We start from the raw sequence: 19,816 nt of genomic DNA, 5'->3' as shown, positions 1-19,816 counted from the left end.
TAGCTTTTTGTTTTTTCATAACACTAGTTATATATCAACACCCAAATATATTGTTGTTTTCTTATAGTTACAAGAGCGTTGTTACAGCCAAAAGAGCCGCGATTGCCATCGCTGGATGCTGGATCCTGTCCTTTATTGTCGGTTTGGTTCCCATGTTTGGATGGAACAATATAAACACCCTGAGAATGAAACACAATTCTACTTATGGTGAAATAATTATAACCTGTGAATTTGAAACTGTGATCAGTATGGAGTATATGGTCTACTTCAATTTCTTTGTTTGGGTTCTTCCTCCACTTGTTCTTATGTTAATTATTTATTTGGAAGTATTCAATCTAATTCAAAAACAACTTAACAAGAAGGTATCTTCCGGCTCAAAAGATCCACAAAAATATTATGGTAAAGAACTGAAAATTGCCAAGTCATTAGCATTGATCTTATTATTATTTGCTTTAAGCTGGTTACCTCTTCACACATTGAACTGCATCACTTTGTTTTGCAAGGCTTGCAATACACCAATGATCATAACTTATATTGCCATCTTTTTGACCCATGGGAACTCGGCTATGAACCCTATTGTATATGCCTTTCGTATTGAAAAGTTTCGTTCTACCTTTTTGTATATCTGGAAAAAATATTTCTGCTGCAAAAGTGGAAGACAACTTAACCGAACAAACACTTCAAACATTGAAAGGTCATGCTCAAAACATGTTCTCTAACAAACCTATGATAATACTCAAAAATATGCAATAATCATGTTTTGCTCAAATGTCCATTTTAACAATAAAGTTCTATTAAACTAAATTTGGAATTCAGCTTTATTTGGTTTCAGTACACATATTTTCTTTTTTAAAAATGTATATTTATCCTTTTAATGTTTTTGAGATAAAGCATCCTAGAGATTTTTTTTACTAGCAAAATAACTAAACACCTGTAGTAGTACCTTGATTTTATTTTCCTTTGCCCCAAAACCCAAGCATAAATAAGGCACCACACTTCACAAACATACGCAGAGCATTGTGTGTGTTCTGTATGTGCTATCAGCATTAAAGCAGCAGAGACAGCCATACTATCTTTTTGCGGCTGTCAATGCCTTTAATTTTGTGGCTGTCAATCCCTCTTTTAAAATGTCAGTTAAAAACTCAGTTTATTGATGCTGCCTGTGAAATTGCAGAAAAGTGCCCCGATAGCTAAAAAATAAAATAAAAATGTAGGTAGAAGTCTTCCATAGTGTATCTCAATTTTCCTGTGTAACCTAATATATTTTCAGCTTAACCAGCCTCCCAAATTGTACTCAGCTTTTCAGTTTCCTTCACATCATCCTACATCCCGAGCAAGGAGGACTCGTCCCTTGAGAAGGCAGTAAAAGGGGAACTGAAGTAAGAGGTATACGGAGGCTGCCATATTTTTTTCCTTTTAATCAATACCAGTTGCCTGGCAGCCCTGCTTGTCTATTTCTCTGCAGTAGTATCTGAATAACACCAGAAACAAGCATGCAGCTAGTCTTGGCAGATCTGACTTTAAAGTCTGAGACACCTGATCTGCTACATGCTTGTTCAGGGGCTATGGCTAATAGTATTAGAAGCAGAGGATCAGCAGGGCTGCCAGGCAACTGGTATTGCTTAAAAGGAAATAAACATGGCAGCCTCCATATACCTCTCTCTTCAGTTCCCATTTAAGAGACACTCAGCTTAGATACTCTATGGTAAAGAAAAATAACTAATGTAGAATATCTGATTGTAACATAATATTGTAATGTAATATAATATTAAGAAGTGGAATATCTTACCACAGATAGCAGTTGTCAAAATCTACAATTGCATCTAAAAGAGGCTTGGATGCTTTATTATTATGGCATACATGTACATGAGAAAAATAAAACAATTGAAAGAGGATGTTTTCAAGTGTAAGATTTAACATATCAACACATAATAAAAATCATCTTTAATCACTTCACCTAAAAGGGTTTTCCCCTTAAAAAACTAGAGCAATTTTCACCTTTCAGCACTCCTATTTATTAGCCTATAACTTTATTACTAATTATCACAGCAAAACAATCTATATCTTGTTTTTTTTTCAAAACCAATTTGGCTTTCCCTGGGGGGTGTTTTTTGCTAAGAATTATTGTATTCTAACTACGTTTTAACGAGAATTATAAGAAAAAAATGGAAAAATGTATTATTTCTCAGTTTTCGGCCATTATAGTTTTAAAATAACATATGCTACCATTATTAAAACCCACACATTTTATTTGTCCCAGTTATTGCAACATTTAAACTTTTTCCCTAGTACAATGTATGGCACAAATATTTTATTTGGAAATAAAGGTGCATTTTTTTCAGTTTTGCATCCATTTCTATTTACAAGCCCATCATTTATAACAGTAATATACCTTCTTTACATACATATTAACCTATTTTGGTTCCTGGACGTAGAAACTACGTTCAGGAACCATGCGCGCTCCCGCGGCTGATCGCGCGCGTGCACGAGTGCTCCCGGCCCGCGGTTCGTTAGCCAGGCAATCAGTGAATCGGGCTATGGTGCCCGATCACTGATTCCTCTCCCCCGCTGAAAAAGCGACAGCTTCTGCTGGAAGCTGCGCCTTTTCTGGCTGTTACCTCCCCCATGCGTCGCTCTAAGCGTATGTTACGCTTAGAGTGACGTCATGTAAACAAACTCATGGCCGCCATCTTGTGGCCAAAAAGTAGAACTACAACTAAAAGTAAAAAAAAAAAAATCAACACACATTTACATTATAAACCTATAGTTTACATCCCACCCTCCCAAAACTACCCAAATAAAATGTTTAACCACTTTGTCCTCCTTGACGTATAAAAACGTCAAGGAGGACAGGCGCGCTCCCGCGGCCGATCGCGCGCGTGCACGCGCACTCCCGGCCGCGGAGTCGGTAGCCACGGAATCAATGTATCGGGCTGGGGAGCCCGATCATTGATTCCTCTCCCCCGCTGAAAAAGCGACAGCTTCTCTCGGAAGCTTCGCTCTTTCTGAAGCTGTGTCCCTCTAAGCGTACATTGTACGCTTAGAGTGACGTCATGTAAAAAAAAATCGAGATTGCCATCTTGTGGCCAAAAAGTAAAACTACATGTAAATGCCCAAAAACATTACAATACACCAATATTTCCCCAAATAAAACACTTTTAAAACCCACCCTCCCAAAAATGCCCACATAAAATGTTTAATAAAAAAAAACAAAAAAAACATTACTATAAAAAAAACAAAAACACATAAATATTTACCTAAGGGTCTAAACTTTTTAAATATCTATGTAAAGATGAAATATTTCTCTCTATTTTTTTTTTATAAGCTTGTAAATAGTGATGTATGCAAAATGGAAATAAAAGAGCATTTTTTCCGAATAAAATATTGTCGCGATACATTGTGATAGGGACATAATTTAAATGGTGAAATAACCGTGACAAATGGGCAATAACAATACGTGGGTTTTAATTATGGAGGCATGTATTATTTTAAAACTATAATGGCCGAAAACTGACAAATAATGAATTTTTTCATTTTTTTTCTTATTCTTCCTGTTAAAATGCATTTACAGTAAAGTGGCTCTTAGCAAAATGTACCCCCCAAAGAAAGTCTAATTGGTGGCGGAAAAAACAAGATATAGATCAGTTCATTGTGATAAGTAGTGATAAAGTTATAGGCTAATGAATGGGAGGTGAACATTGCTCGGATGCATAAACTGAAAACGACTGAGATGTTAAGTGGTTAATATAAAAAAAAAACATTACAATAAAAAAAACAAAAAACATGTAAATATTTACCTAAGGGTCTAAACTTTTTAAATATCAATGTAAAGATGATATATTTCTATATTTTTTTTATTTTAAACTTGTAAATAGTGATAGATGCAAAACGGAAAAAAATGCACCTTTATTTCGAAATAAAATATTGTCGCCATACATTGTGATAGGGACATAATTTTAACGGTGTAATAACCGGGACATATGGGCAAATACAATACGTGAGTTTTAATTATGGAGGCATGTATTATTTTAAAACTATAATGGCTGAAAACTGAGAAATAATGATTTTTTTCCGTTTTATTTTTATTCTTCCAGTAAAGTGGCTCTTAGCAAAATGTACCACCCAAAGAAAGCCTAATTGGTGGCGGAAAAAAACAAGATATAGATCAGTTCATTGTGATAAGTAGTGATAAAGTTATAGGCTAATGAATGGGAGGTGAACATTTCTCAAGTGAAAACGACGGAACGCGAATGGGTTAAACAAGTTCAGTCCCTAACTTTGTAAAAAAAAAATTTTTTCTTTTTCAAATGTTGGTAGCTAATGGGAGTGTGGGAGGTCAGGGGTTAATTTTACATGTACAAATAAGGTAAAAACGTCCTTTATTGAAAAAAAAATGTAGATATAATTTTACTTTCCTGGACAGAAATGGCGGCATACTCCTGGGTTCAACTCAACCCCCTGAACCCGATTGGACAGATCTTTTAATAAATTAAAGGAATCCAGCCCCCCCTGCCATTCTCTTTTTTTCTGTCCTCGATGGACAAGGTCTTTTAGTTTTTCCTATTTTTTGGGTGTCCGTTTTTTTTGCTTTTAAGGTACTTGGCGCCAGTTTTTATTTTTATTTGTTTGCAGGTTCAGCCTCTCCCGCTTATAGATGCATTGCGCTGCTTAAATAGTGGCTATAAATGTATTTTACCACCACTCTTCTGCCTCTCTAGGACGCTGAGCTGCTTCCTCCATCTTCTTAGTCCTCCTTCGCCGGCTGAAGTCTCGCGGGATCTGGCAAGAGCATCAGGATTGGCCGGGGAGCACGTAGCTGTTATGTAATCTTAACCTCCCTGGTGTTCAGTTTCCCCAGGATTTCTGTGCAAAAAGTGATCCAATTAATTTTCATAACCTTTTTTTCCTATAACTTGCCAAAATGTGTCAAGCAGGGGTCTAGCATACAGTGCAGGAGATGTGTATGTACCTCAATGCCGTTCGCAGCATGTTTTGTAGGAGGTTAAGTGGCTATAAACGTATAGATGACCACCAGATCGATACCTATGCCACCGGCATGCCTCCTCCCTGTGTCTTCTTTTTCTAGCCCTTATTCAGTTAAAGTGGACCCAAATTAAAAATACAAGATTTCAGAAATAAAATCTATTTTCTAAATAATAATAATAAATAGCAGCCTATATTTCAGCTGCATGATGACAAATATAAAATATTTTACATTTATTGGAGGAACCCCTCCCTTCCTTTCAAATTGCCGGGACAAAATCCGGCAAACTGGTGGAGTAGGTGGTGTCCGGCAATGGAGGAATTGCTAATGGCTGCCCCCAGTATAACCCTGATATGAAAAGAGAAGGGTGAAAAGCATGCACTGAAATGCTCATAGGTTTGAATGAGTGTTTATTTATCTTTGTATGTGTCAGAGTAGTGCAACTAAATATTTTTAATTTAAAAAAATGTTTGGTTTGGGTCCGCTTTAACTATTTTTCCCCCTGCATTATATCCTAGGTGATATTTTCACACATATTCATTCTTCAATAAAATGCTAGTATTTTCATGCTTGGCAGTTTAACCTCCCTGGCGGTGCATTTCTGTCTGGAATTATGAGTCAAAAGTGGTACATTTATTCCAAGAATTTTAGGCCTTCAATTTTTCAGTCATAACTCACCAAAATATATCTGAATAAAAGTCTGGTAGACATTCTGCATATAAATAGAAGAATGGAACACAAATTTGTTGATTTAATAAAATTTATGAATAAACTTTAAAAATTGTGAAACTGTACAAATAAGTCAGACAGAAAGTAGTGAAAATCCAGACAAAAAATGGTATATTATTATAGAGAAATGAGAACTTAGACACACACATATATATATATATATATATATAGATAGATAGATATACACACACACACACACACACAGTGAGAGGCGCTTAATTTGAATCCTTGTGCAGATTGTTTGATACTCCTCCCTATATTGCCTGATGAAGCGGGGTTGAACCTGCGAAACGCGTTGCATTTCTTTTTGGAGTTCCTAATAAATGTGTTTGACTGTCTGAATCGCAGTCGTTGTCGTGTCTGCTTGAGGGAGGTAAGACCACCACTTCCTCCTTCAATTTTGCCATTTAAGTTGGTTTTTAAGCTCATTTAATCTAATCTTATACTTTTGGCGCCTCTGTTCATTGTATACAATTTTGAGTCCACCCTTGGTGGAGGGTTGCTACCCTTTATTCCTGTCTACAGAGAGCGACTTCTTAATCCTGAGTGGGGTCAGGACAATCTCTCCACCTGCCTTTACAGTGGTTGCCTGCTGGTGACCCTGACTTGTGAGTATTTAGCAATACAAACTTATTGCCACCTTGTCCAGTACGAATTACACTATTGGGGCTCTTGGTGTTCCCTGTTTTTATCTAGAGATTAGCATTTGGTGTGCAATTCTACTCTCCTATTTAATGTACCAGTAATCTTGGTTCCCTGTATAATTCTGGAGCTCAGAAACAATGTTCCACGGCAGATTTGATCTGTGATCGAGAGCGTTGCCCCAACATACTGCCTGATTGCAATTTTAAGCAATTAGACTGACATTACCAATGGAACAGGACTTTTATAGTGGTCAATCTGAGGCAGGGGTATCTATGCAGTGAGGGGCTTTGAGTCGGTGATGTTTCCCACCTCCTAATGCTCTTACACTCCTTTCCAGCTGGCGCCCTCCCTCCTTCCAACCTTCAGTCAACTGCCTGTAGGTTGACCTGATGGCATGTCCACCATCAGGACACTGGCACATAAAAATGAAAGTAGCAGAGAGGAAGAAGCCCACCTGCTGGAGAAATGAAGGCGCTACGCTAACATTGTGCATGCCACAGCAGTTTTATTGCTTTTTAATAATTTCATGCTGAAATCTATTCAAAATCAATGTGCAGTGCAATAGTTACATACTTATTTTGGTTGAAAAAAGACATCCATCCATCGAGTTCAACCAGAGAACAAAGTACAACACCAGCCTGCTCCCTCACATATCCCTGTTGATCCAGAGGAAGGCCAAAAAACCCTTGCAAGGCATGGTCCAATTAGCCCCAAAAGGGAAAAAAAATCCTTCCAGACTCCAAATGGCAATCAGATAAAATCCCTGGATCAACATCATTAGGCATTACCTACTAATTGTATGCATGGATGTATTTCAATGCAAGGAAAGCATCTAAGCCCCCTTTAAAGAGACTCTGAAGCGAGAATAAATCTCTCTTCAGACCTTATATTCAGCAGGGGCATGTGTGCCCCTGCTAAAACCCCGCTATCCCGCGGCTGAACGGGGGTCCCTTACCCCCCAGATCCCCCCTGCAAAATCAACGACCAACTTGGTCGTAGATTTTGCTGCTGTTAAGGCAGGGCTAACGGCTGCAGCCCTACCTCTCAGCGCCGTCTATCAGCGGTGCATCACCGCCTCTCTCAGCGAAGGAAGACTGAGAGGGGCGGGGGGAGAGGCGGAGATACGCGCTGATAGACGCGTGTGAGGCAGGGCTGCGTGCATTAGCCCTGCCTCAAACAGGAAGAGATCCCCGTGAGTAGACGAGGGTATTTGGGGGGGGGGGGGGGGGTAAGGGGTAAGCTGAATATAAGAGCTGAAGCGAGTTTTATACTCGCTTCAGTCTCTCTTTAAATGCAGGTATAGAGTTTGCCATAACGACTTCCTGTGGCAATGTATTCCACATCTTAATCACTCTTACTGTAAAGAACCCTTTCCTAAATAAATGGCTAAAACTTTTTTCCTCCATGCGCAGATCATGTTCTCTAGTCCTTTGAGAGGGCCTAGAGACAAAAATCTCATCTGCCAAGCTATTATATTGCCCTCTGATGTATTTATACATGTTAATTAGATCCCATCTAAGGCGTCTTTTCTCTAGACTAAATTAACCCAGTTTAGCTAACCTTGCTTGGTGAGACCATCCATCCCTCGTATCAATGTTGTTGCTCGTCTCTGCACCTGCTCTAAAACTGCAATATTTTTCCTGTAATGCGGTGCCCAGAACTGAATTCCATATTCCAGATGTAGCCTTACTAGAGTTAAACAGGGACAATATTATGCTAGCATCTCAAGTTTTTATTTCCCTTTTAATGCATCCCAAAATTTTATTAGCTTTAGCTGCAGCGGCTTGGCATTGAATACAATTATTTAAATTGTCGATGAGTACTCCTAAGTCCTTCTCCAAGTTTGATGTCCCCAACTGTATTCCATTTATTTTGTATGGTGCTAGACCATTGGTACGACCAAAATGCATGACTTTACATTTTTCAACATTGAATTTAATCTACCATGTATGTGCCCATATAGCCATCCTATCCAGATCCTGTTGCAATATGACACTATCTTCCTGAGAGTTGATGATTCTGCACAATTTTGTATCATCTGCAAAAATAGCAACATTGCTCACTACTGCATCTACTAGGTCATTAATAAATACATTTTAAGCACTGGACCCAGGACAGACCCCTGTGGGACCCCACTGCTAACAGTCACCCATTTTGAGTATGATCCTTTGACCACAACTGTGTTCTGTCCATTAGCCAGTTCCCTATCCATGCACACAGACTCTTCCCCAGTCCTTGCATCCTCAACTTTTGCACCAGACTTTTGTAGGGAACAGTGTCGAAGGCCTTTGCGAAGTCCAAGTATGTGATATGTGATCTACAGCATTCCCAATATCCACATTAGCGTTCACTACCTCATAAAAGCTAAGCATGTTCGTCAAATAGGACCTGTCTTTAGTAAACCCATGTTGATGCTGACAAATAAGATTATTTTCTACTATGAAGTCATGTATAGTATCTCTTAGTAATCCCTCAAATAGTTTTCATACAACTGATGTTAAGCTTACATGTCTATAATTTCCTGGATCTGATTTTTTGCCCTTCTTAAATAATGGGAAAACGTGGGCTGTACGCCAATCCACTGGGACTCTGCCAGTTGAAAGAGAGTCGCAAAAGATAAGATAAAGGGGTTTATCTATAACTGAACTTAATTCCCTTAGGACCTGAGGATGCATGCCATCCGGGCCAGGTGCCTTGTCTATTTTTAATTTATTTACTGTAGTCTTGCCTTACAATTGGAAGAGTGAGACTCTTCTGCATCTGTAATTTGCAACAGTGCTGTTTCCTTTGTGAAGACAGAAGCAAAGAAAGCATTTAATAACTCTGCCTTACCTTGGTCATCCACCATTGAATTACCACCCTCATCCTTTAGGAGTTCTATACAGTCAACCTTTCTTCTTCTTTTTTTTTTTTTTTTTTTTAGAGTTCATGTACTTATAAAACTTTTTTGGGTTAGATTTGATATCCCTAGCGATTTGATTTTCAGCTTCAATCTTTGCCAGCCTAATTTCTTTTTTATAATTTTTATTGCACGCCTTATAATTGCTTAGTGCAGCCTCGGTCCCCTCCTGTTTTAGGCCCTTATAGGCATTCTTTTTCCTCTTCATTTTACCTCTAACCTTTCTTTTTTTTTTTTTTTATCATCTCTACTAACATTTATTTCCACTCATTTCACGACCCGGATCCTATTCCCCTTCTAAAAACATGCTGTTATATTTCAACATTTTTTTTTCCATCCCTCTCGTCTGTGGTCACAAAGAACCCATTATCCTTTTGTATTCATCTAATTTAGTAAATTCTTCCCATTTTTCCCAAATAGAATTGCACTGTTGTTCTCTACCTTTCAGCGCATATGTCAATCCCTCCATACGCTGTACATGGAGGATCTCTTGGAACCATTCAATTAAAGAGGGCGCTAGATGTGACTTCCAATTTCTCCCAATCAATATTCTCGCCGCATTAATCATATGACAGCCTAAGGTTTTCCTATATTTATTCACACTGCTCTCGTTGAAATGTATTAAAAAAGTAGCTGGTTCGTCTGTTATTATTATACCTGTTATTTTAATTATATATTCTCTTACGGCCATCCAGAAGCCTCTTATCCTTGAACAGTCCCAAAAGATATGGAAGAAGGTACCCTCCGCCTCTCCGCATCTTTCTGGAGTTCCATCTGGTCCAAGTTGTGTCTCATCTCGCGAGTCCCAAATTCTATTGACCCATCAGTTGTTTTGTTGGGAAACAAACTATCAAATTTTAATCAACCCACTCAGATTATTCCAGCATACTTTCGCTCTGGGAAAAAGACACCTTGCCTCCAGATGGAAATCCACTACTCTATCTCCCGACTGTGTTTTCAAGGATCTTTTTTTCAAATTCTTTATTTATTCATATATAGAAAAAATTCATGTACAAAAACATCTCATACGATTCCAAAATACATAATATATCCATCCATCATCTCTAAATTATGTCCATAAATACAATAAATCTTCCGAGCAATATCGATTCATTATACCTCTGCTTATAGAGTACATCAAGCCTCATGTCCACACTCCAATAATATCTAATACAAATGAAGCAGAGATAGACTGTTTTAAGGCTATAAGCTCATCAGATAACAATTGCCCTTCACTTAACATTCCCCCACTAAATTGCCCCTTCAATTCCTATAATACGTCATCTTTTCTATCTTATCCAGAAATACAAAAAGAGAGATGATGACCTAGAGTAAAAGAGTAGACAGCCTCACATCACCACTCATACAAACATCACATTCATACATTCATCTCTACTACCATTTATTTCCACTCATTTCACGACCCGGATCCTATTCCCCTTCTAAAAACATGCTGTTATATTTCAATTTTTTTTTTTCCATCCCTCTCGTCTGTGGTCACAAAGAACCCATTATCCTTTTGTATTCATCTGATTTAGTAAATTCTTCCCATTTTTCCCAAATAGAATTGCACTGTTGTTCTCTACCTTTCAGCGCATATGTCAATCCCTCCATACGCTGTATATGGAGGATCTTTTGGAACCATTCAATTAAAGAGGGCGCTAGATGTGACTTCCAATTTCTCCCAATCAATATTCTCCCCGCATTAATCATATGACATCCTAAGGTTTTCCTATATTTATTCACACTGCTCTCATTGAAATGTATTAAAAAAGTAGCTGGTTCATCTGTTATTATTATACCTGTTATTTTAATTATATATTCTCTTACGGCCATCCAAAAGCCTCTTATCCTTGAACAGTCCCAAAAGATATGGAAGAAGGTACCCTCCGCCTCTCCGCATCTCCAACAGATCCTATCCACCTCTGCATACATTTTATTTAATTTAACCGGTGTCATATACCATCTAGAGAGCACTTTAAACCCAGACTCCTGTATCCTCGCTGAGATTGAAGTTCTATATGATAACTCTAATATTTTCCTCCATTGCACATCTGAAAAAGAGCACTTTAAATCTGTTTGCCATTCTTGTCTCAATTGAATCGTATGGTCTTCTTTACTCAATAGTTCTCTATAAATTCTTGTTATCACTTTTTTGACTCTCTGCGTTGATCCACACATCTGCTCCATTTTTGTGAGGTTTCTGGAGAACTCTTCCTTCTTCCCCTTTGACATCACAAAGTGATGGAACTGCATCAATTTCCACCAATTGAGATTAAAAGATGGAAATTCTTCCCTTACTTCCTTTATTGATTTCCACTCTTCTCCCTTCAACAGGGCTCCCGCTCTGATTCCAAATCTATCTCCACCTTCTATTCCCCCTATTTTATTACAGCCCAGCTTAAAATCTGGGTTATTTATAATTGGCATAAATGGAGAGGGGGTGGGGGCCAGAAGGTTTTTATCCCTAAACTTATTAAATATCTTAATTGTGTGATTCACCAGTAGACTCGCTGGGTGCCGACTCCTATGGGGGGAGGTGTACCATAGTACATTATTTAATGGGAATTCCACCATATTTTGTTCAATATCAATCCATCTCCTCTCTTCAGGGTTCCCATGCCAATCTACTGCTCTTGCCAAAACTGCTGCATTATAATATAAATATGGGTCTGGGACCGCCAGGCCTCCCTCATTTTTAGGTTGAGTTATTTTAGTAAATTTTTGTCTTGGCGGTTTATCCATCCAGACAAATCTTGTAAATTCTCTTCTCAAATCTCTAAAATAATTCATAGGTATTGGGATGGGTAATGTTTGAAAAACATATAAGAGTCGTGGCATAACATTCATTTTTAGGATATTGATCCTTCCAAGCATTGAGACTTTGATCTTTCTCCACTTTAACAGATCTTTTCTTATATTGGTCAATAAAGAGCAGTAGTTTAGCTGGTATATTTTCTGGATCTCACACGAAATTTTTACCCCCAGATATATAAATGTTTCCCCTACCCATCTAAATGGAAAGTTTTCTTTTATTTTATCAATTTCCATTAATGGTAGGTTAATCCCCATAGCCTGACATTTTTCCCAATTAATTCTAAAGTTTGAAAGCTCTCCATATCTCTCAAATTCCAACATTAAATTTGGCAGCGAGATGTGTGGATTTCGTAAATAAAATAATAAATCGTCTGAAAAGGCCGCAACCCGATGTTCTTTTTGTCCCACCTTTACCCCTATTATATCCATATTATTTCTAATTGAGTTCAAAAATGGCTCCAGAACTATAGAAAAGATCATTGGTGACAGTGGGCACCCTTGACGTGTTCCATTATGGATCAACAGTGACTCCGAAAGAACCCCATTGACTCTCACCCTGGCTGACAACCCCCCATACAGGGCCAGGATCCAGGTCCTCATGCTCTCCCCCAGGCCAACATACATCAGCGTCGCTTTCAGAAAGTCCCAGCTGACCCGGTCAAATGCCTTTTCCGCATCTGTTGACAACATTACGACAGGGTCAGCTGAGGCCCCGACCCACTGCGCCAGATCCAACGTTCTAATAGTATTGTCACGCGCCTCCCTATTTGGAACAAACCCTACCTGGTCCGCATGTATTATCTCATGGAACCAGGGGGAAATTCTATTTGCCAGTATTTTTGCATATATCTTTAGATCAACATTTATCAGCGATATTGGCCTGAAGCTAGCACACAGGGAGGGATCCTTCCCCTGCTTATGTATAACCGCTATATGCGACTCCAATGAGTCCCTTCCCCACTTACTTTGTCTTCCTTCTTGCTCGACCAATGAATTCAAAGCCCTTATCCAGTGGGGTTCCAATTCCTTACTGAACTGTCTATAATATTCCAGGCAGAAGCCATCTGGCCCAGGAGCCTTACCACTCGCCATATTCTGCATGGCCACTCTTAGTTCCATGGCTGTGATTGGGCCCTCCATTCTATCTATCTGACTTTGATCTATTTTTTTTAGGCCTGATCTTTCCAAATACACCCTTAGTTCTTTTTCACTAGATTTCTTTGTTTTTAAATTATATAATTTTTCATAAAATCGCCTAAATACCTCCGCCTGGGCCTCACTACTATGATGTTTTATTCCCTTGGAGTCGCATATAAACGGAACATAATTTGCTGTCTGTTGGTCTTTTAGAGCTCTGGCCAGCATCTTGCCTGCTTTATCTCCATACTCATAGAAATGTCTCCTACATCTCTGCGCGGCATATCGCGCTTTTATAAACATCATGGATCTTAATTTCTCCCTTTCTGCCATCAGACTGCCCAGGGTCTCAGGGGACTGAATATTTTTATGTTTCCCCTCTAATATATTTATTTTATGTATACTTTCCGACATTTCCCTCTCTTTTTCCTTCTTTAATCTACTACCCTCTTGAATCAGTATCCCTCTGATCACACACTTATGTGCCTCCCATATAGTTACATAGTTACATAGTTACATAGTTACTTTGGTTGAAAAAAGACATACGTCCATCGAGTTCAACCAGTACAAAGTACAACTCCAGCCTGCTCCCTCACATATCCCTGTTGATCATAAAATCCCTGGATTAACATCATTGGCAATACCTAGTAATTGTAGCCATGGATGTCATTCAACGCAAGGAAAGCATCTAAGCCCCCTTTAAATGCAGGTATAGAGTTTGCCATAACGACTTCCTGTGGCAATGCATTCCACATCTTAATCACTCTTACTGTAAAGAACCCTTTCCTAAATAAATGGCTAAAACGTTTTTCCTCCATGCGCAGATCATGTCCTCTAGTCCTTTGAGAAGGCCTAGGGACAAAAAGCTCATCCGCCAAGCTATTATATTGCCCTCTGATGTATTTATACATGTTAATTAGATCTCCTCTAAGGCGTCTTTTCTCTAGACTAAATAAACCCAGTTTATCTAACCTTTCTTGGTAAGTGAGACCTTCCATCCCACGTATCAATTTTGTTGCTCGTCTCTGCACCTGCTCTAAAACTGCAATATCTTTTTTGTAATGTGGTGCCCAGAACTGAATTCCATATTCCAGATGTGGCCTTACTAGAGAGTTAAACAGGGGCAATATTATGCTAGCATCTCGAGTTTTTATTTCCCTTTTAATGCATCCCAAAATTTTGTTAGCTTTAGCTGCAGCGGCTTGGCATTGAGTACGATTATTTAACTTGTTGTCGATGAGTACTCCTAAGTCCTTCTCCAAGTTTGATGTCCCCAACTGTATCCCATTTATTTTGTATGGTGTTAGACCATTGGTACGACCAAAATGCATGACTTTACATTTGTCAACATTGAATTTCATCTGCCATGTATGTGCCCATATAGCCATCCTATCCAGATCCTGTTGCAATATAACACTATCTTCCTTAGAGTTGATGATTCTGCACAATTTTGTATCATCTGCAAAAATAGCAACATTGCTCACTACTGTATCCACTAGGTCATTAATAAATAAATTGAAGAGCACTGGACCCAGTACAGACCCCTGTGGGACCCCACTGCTAACAGTCTCCCATTTTGAGTATGATCCATTGACCACAACTCTTTGTTTTCTGTCCATTAGCCAGTTCCCTATCCAAGCACACAGACTCTTCCCCAGTCCTTGCATCCTCATCTTTTGCACCAGACTTTTGTGGGGAACAGTGTCGAATGCCTTAGCAAAGTCTAAGTATATCACATCTACAGCATTCCCAATATCCATATTAGCATTCACTACCTCATAAAAGCTGAGCATGTTAGTCAAACAGGACCTGTCTTTAGTAAACCCATGTTGATGCTGAGAAATAAGATTATTTTCTACTATGAAGTCATGTATAGTATCTCTTAGTAACCCCTCAAATAGTTTGCATACAACTGATGTTAAGCTTACAGGTCTATAATTTCCTGGATCTGATTTTTTGCCCTTCTTAAATAATGGGAAAACGTGGGCTGTACGCCAATCCACTGGGACTCTGCCAGTTGCAAGAGAGTCACAAAAGATAAGATAAAGGGGTTTATCTATAACTGAACTTAATTCCCTTAGGACCCGAGGATGCATGCCATCCGGGCCATATATCATCACAGTTATTAAGCCTAAAATATTCCTTTATTTCTCTCGTTATTCTTTTAGCTGTCTCTTCCCTTCCCAGCAAGGACACATTAAGTCTCCAATTATAGCCTCTTTTTTTTTGCCCTATATTTCCTATTTCAAGAAACACCGGGGCATGATCTGCAAGAGTTGTCACTCCTATTGCTGATTGCACTTCCATAGAGAGCAAATCATGTGAGATCAGAAAATAATCCAGCCGTGAGTAGGTACCATGTGGGCTCGAATAGAAGGTGTAGTCCCTCTCCTTTGGGTGCTGGGCGCGCCAGATGTCCATCAGCTGAGATTTAGCCAGTCTCTGTCTTCCTTTGCGCACAGCCGCCAGTGAGAGACTAGACCTTCCAGTAGAGGTATCCACCCCTGGATCAAGAGTGTAGTTAAAATCCCCCGCTATAATTCTAGAACCCTCTGAAAACCCATCTAATGCTTCCAGAGCTCTGTCCATGAATAAGATTTGAGCCGTATTCGGGGCATATATATTTCCTAATGTTAATTTCTGGGAGTTAAAACTTCCCTTAAAGAGAACCAGAGATGAAGCACCCTCTTGTATTTTACCTTATAAATCAGTGGGAACATGACAGTAAACACCTAATCTGCCCTTTGTTTCATTGTTCTCTGTGTAATCTGACTGTTATCACCTCTGATAAGAATCCCTGACTGAGCAGTCAGGCTGCTCCGTCTAGCTTTGCTACAGAAAGATTATAGCTAAATCTGTCTTCTGTGGTGTTATTTCAAGCCCAAGCCTGCCCCCTTGTGGCTTTGCTATAATGACTCAGCAATAATCATTCCCAGCAAAGCCAGATTTAATTGCTCAGTCTGGGATTCTTGTGACTGCTGATAACAGACACTTTTAGCAGTGAGGATGAAACAGAGAGCAGAGTAGGTGTTTTCTCTAATGTTCTTACTGATATATATGGTAAAATACATGAGGGGGCTTCGTCTCTGGTTCCCTTTAAGGTATATTATTCTGCCCTCTCCATCCACATGGGTCTCAATATTTTTAACTCTAACTGATTTAGCAATCAAAATAGCTACTCCCTTTGTTTTAGAGTCTTGGGAGTTACTATAATATACATACGGGTATCTTTTATCGATCAATTTTGGGTGCGTCTGGCCTTTAAAATGTGTCTCCTGAATAAATGCAATATGTATGTGGGATTTATGGAGGTGCTGCATTAGCATCGATCTTTTTTCGGGAATATTTAGGCCACAGACATTTAGGGATATCATCTTAAGTTGGCTCATCTATCTCAACATGGATCTTCAGAGACAATGCAAGCACTAGGGGCTGGATCCCGTTGGTCGTGCACACATACAATACTATTGCCCAAACCCATTCACTCCCCTTCACATTCATTCCAGGCATTGGCATAAACCACACATAAACCTTTAGTGGATCGCGTCCACTCTGTCCCCTATGAGGACGCTTGAGATCATGTTTCTCCCTAGGAGGGTATCCATGTCCTCCTATTAAAGCGGAATATAACCCTGCATTTCAACTTTGCTCTAAAACATTATTTACAGCATATTATATGCAAAAAGCAATTTTTTTTTACTAGACCAGCATTGGAAGGGTTAAACACAGAGGTTTTAAGTTCCGTGCAGACATTCAGATGGTTACATTCTATTTAGTTAGTGTGTAACTGTTTATCAATAGATACATCTCTTTGGCTGTCCTCCAAGCTCCTTCTCAGTGAGAGAGATGAGTCATAATAAACACATATTTGTAAACAAAAAGTATCTAACTCAAGTTCGGATTCGGTTGCAGAAATCTCTAGGGACTTTAAAGCCCTGTGTAACCCTTCCAATGCTGGTCTAGTAAAAAAAAAAATGCTGGTTGCATATAATATACTGTAAATAATGTTTTAGAGCAAAGTTGAAATGCAGGGTTATATTCCGCTTTAAACCCCTTCCCATGGTTTCTGAGGGTTAAAGTGTGCGCAAGGTTCAGCCACCCGCCCACCCCGCCATCCCCGCCCCACTGGCTCCTTCCTCTATATTTCTTATCTCCCCCCTCACCCCGCCCCCGGCGCCCACAACCGACAGCAGACCCCAGGCGGCGTGCGTCCACCCCGCGCCGAGACACTCGTCTCGTACGCACATCGGACGCAAGGCCCCCGAGGGGCCGCCCCCATCGGCCCCAAGCGCCAAGGGCGGGGAAAGGGGGGGGAAACCCTCCGGGACGCACTCTCCCCCGCTACCCATATCCCTCTCCCTCCTCCCCCCCGCCCGAAAAAAGAAAAAACGACAATACCCCCTCCCCCCCACCACGAGCAAAGCATCAAAAGAGCACACCCGTTACAAAAGATCACTTTTTCCCATATCTTCCTAGTCCTCTTCCCCCCGGATTATAAGTGTAACAGTACCTGTCTAACCACATATGTGAGAATTTACTAACACCTATCAATCATATACGTGAATGTGCATGAATATATTTGTCAGTACTTTTTTCTTATCTAAGTGCCCTAGTTATTACACTTGTGATATTTTATCTGTGTTCAAAATTTATACTATCAATCATACTATCAATATTAATACATCATATAGTGTTTCTTCTCTTGATCTATCCTAATTTCATACATATATATTTATAAAGTTTAAGACACTTATAAATTTTGTCGTAGAACCATGATAAAAAAAAGGGGGGAGGGGAGAAAAAAAAAAAAGAGGGACCAAACTCCTTAATCCACCACTCTCCCCATAGCTTGCATAGAGAGGGGGCAGGAGGGAAAAAAGCAGATACAAAGACACTTAGCAGGGACATAGGACTTTCTCATAGAATAGAAGTCTCTAGGTGCACCCCTTCCCCTCCCCCCCCCAAAAAAAGGGGACCACCAGTTAAGAGTCTCTGGGTGCACCCCTCCTTCCATCCAAAAATATGTCTCCCGGGTTCCAATCAGGTAATTCAATTGCTGGCAACTTCATTGTCCTAATCATTTCTGGCAGGTCTCCTGGATATTTTAAAGTGAAAGTCACCGGTCCCTTACGTGTTATCAAGGAGAAGGGGAATACCCATCTATATGTTACATCAGCTCTTTGCAGGGCCTGTAAAAGTGGGCGCAGCGCCCTCCTCTGCCTCAGCGTAAATCCTGGAACAGGACCAACGCCTTGCCGTCATGCAGGAACTGTGTCTGTTTACGTGATGCGGCCATGATGTTTTCCTTATCTGTATAGTAGTGAAAACGGCATATTACATCCCTCGGCTGGTCTGCATTCCTAGATGGCGGTTTTAATGCTCTATGCACTCTGTCCATCAATATTTGCTGCTCAGGTTCCCTTCCTAAGGTATGGTTAATTACTTTCTGCAGGGTGTCCGCTAATATTTCAGGGCCCACCGACTCAGTTAATCCCCTTATCCTGATATTATTTTTACGGGATCTATTTTGTAAGTCCTCTACTTGAGTACACAGTGTCCCTGTCAGCATTTGTTGTTTCACCTTTTCTTTCCATAAGTCCACAACCTCCTCCTGTATCTTTTGCAGATCTTTTCCCATCTGTATTACCTTATCCTTAGTCTCTTCCATCTCCGCTCTGATGGATTGGACCTCCTGCGTAGTAGCCACAAGTATCCTGTCCATCTGCTCTGCTAGATCCTGTTTTGTAGGCAGGTTTTTTAAGCAAGTCCATAGTTCCTCTAGGCTATGCCCCTCTCTGTCTGCCGCTGCATGTCTTGGAGAGCCTCCCACCAGCTGGGCCTTTTTCTCTGACATTTTAGCAGAAGTGGTTGCTGGCCCGGGGGAGAAGAACTCAGCCGCCGAGCGCTGCGTACCTTTGGCTGTACTCGCTGTGTGCTGTGGCGAGGCCGGGGCAGCGTTCTCCACTCCCTTCTTCCGATTCTTTCCTGCCATCAGCTGCTCAGTTTGGCCGGGCGGGTCTCTCTATTCCTCCGCAAAGGGCATAGGCATCGGCGTCACCGGCGGTAATCCGTCCAGGGATCCACCTCACGCCAGCATACACACGCGGATTCAGGGGGCGCGGGCTGGCCTCTAACCTTTCTATTCATCCATAGATACCTTTTTTTTATTCCTAGACATTTTATTTCCATATGGGATATACATACTACAATATTGATTGAGAATAAGTTTAAAAGCTTGCCATTTCCCTTCAGTCCCCTTGTAGTACATTATCCCAGTTTACCAAACGTAGTGACTGCCCAAATTGATTGAACTTTGCTTTTCTAAAATTCATAGTTTTAGTGGTCCCGCTGCCCCATGGGCCATCAGTCACCAGATCAAACGTTATGTTGTGATAACCATTTCCCAAATGTTCTTGTACCTGCACATTTGATACATTATCTGGTCTATTAGAAATGATCTGATGTTGATCAGAAAGGGGCCTAGCTTTTGGACACTTTAGGAGTAAAGGGGCCCATACACCTAACAATTTTCCCGCCGATATAAAGCAGATTCAATCACTGTGATAGTATCTGCTGTAAAATCGTTGCGCAAACGCTGACAGAAC

At 40.0% G+C, this 19,816-nt stretch overlaps 1 protein-coding gene across 1 annotated transcript in view; it reads left to right on the top strand.

Moving 5' to 3' along the window:
• ADORA1 (adenosine A1 receptor) overlaps nt 1–804 on the top strand; it is a 302,408-nt gene extending 301,604 nt beyond the window's left edge. Inside the window, exon 3 of the mRNA XM_068269789.1 lies at nt 68–804. Coding sequence (XP_068125890.1) covers nt 68–719 — 652 coding nt within the window. The 3' untranslated portion in view covers nt 720–804. The remainder of the gene's footprint in view (nt 1–67) is intronic.
• Nucleotides 805–19,816: the final 19,012 nt, after the last annotated feature.

Source organism: Hyperolius riggenbachi, chromosome 2, assembly GCF_040937935.1.
Source record: "Hyperolius riggenbachi isolate aHypRig1 chromosome 2, aHypRig1.pri, whole genome shotgun sequence".
Taxonomy (NCBI): domain Eukaryota; kingdom Metazoa; phylum Chordata; class Amphibia; order Anura; family Hyperoliidae; genus Hyperolius; species Hyperolius riggenbachi.
The sequence above is the reverse complement of the archived record's forward strand: the minus strand, read 5'-3'. Positions and strand labels throughout refer to the sequence as shown.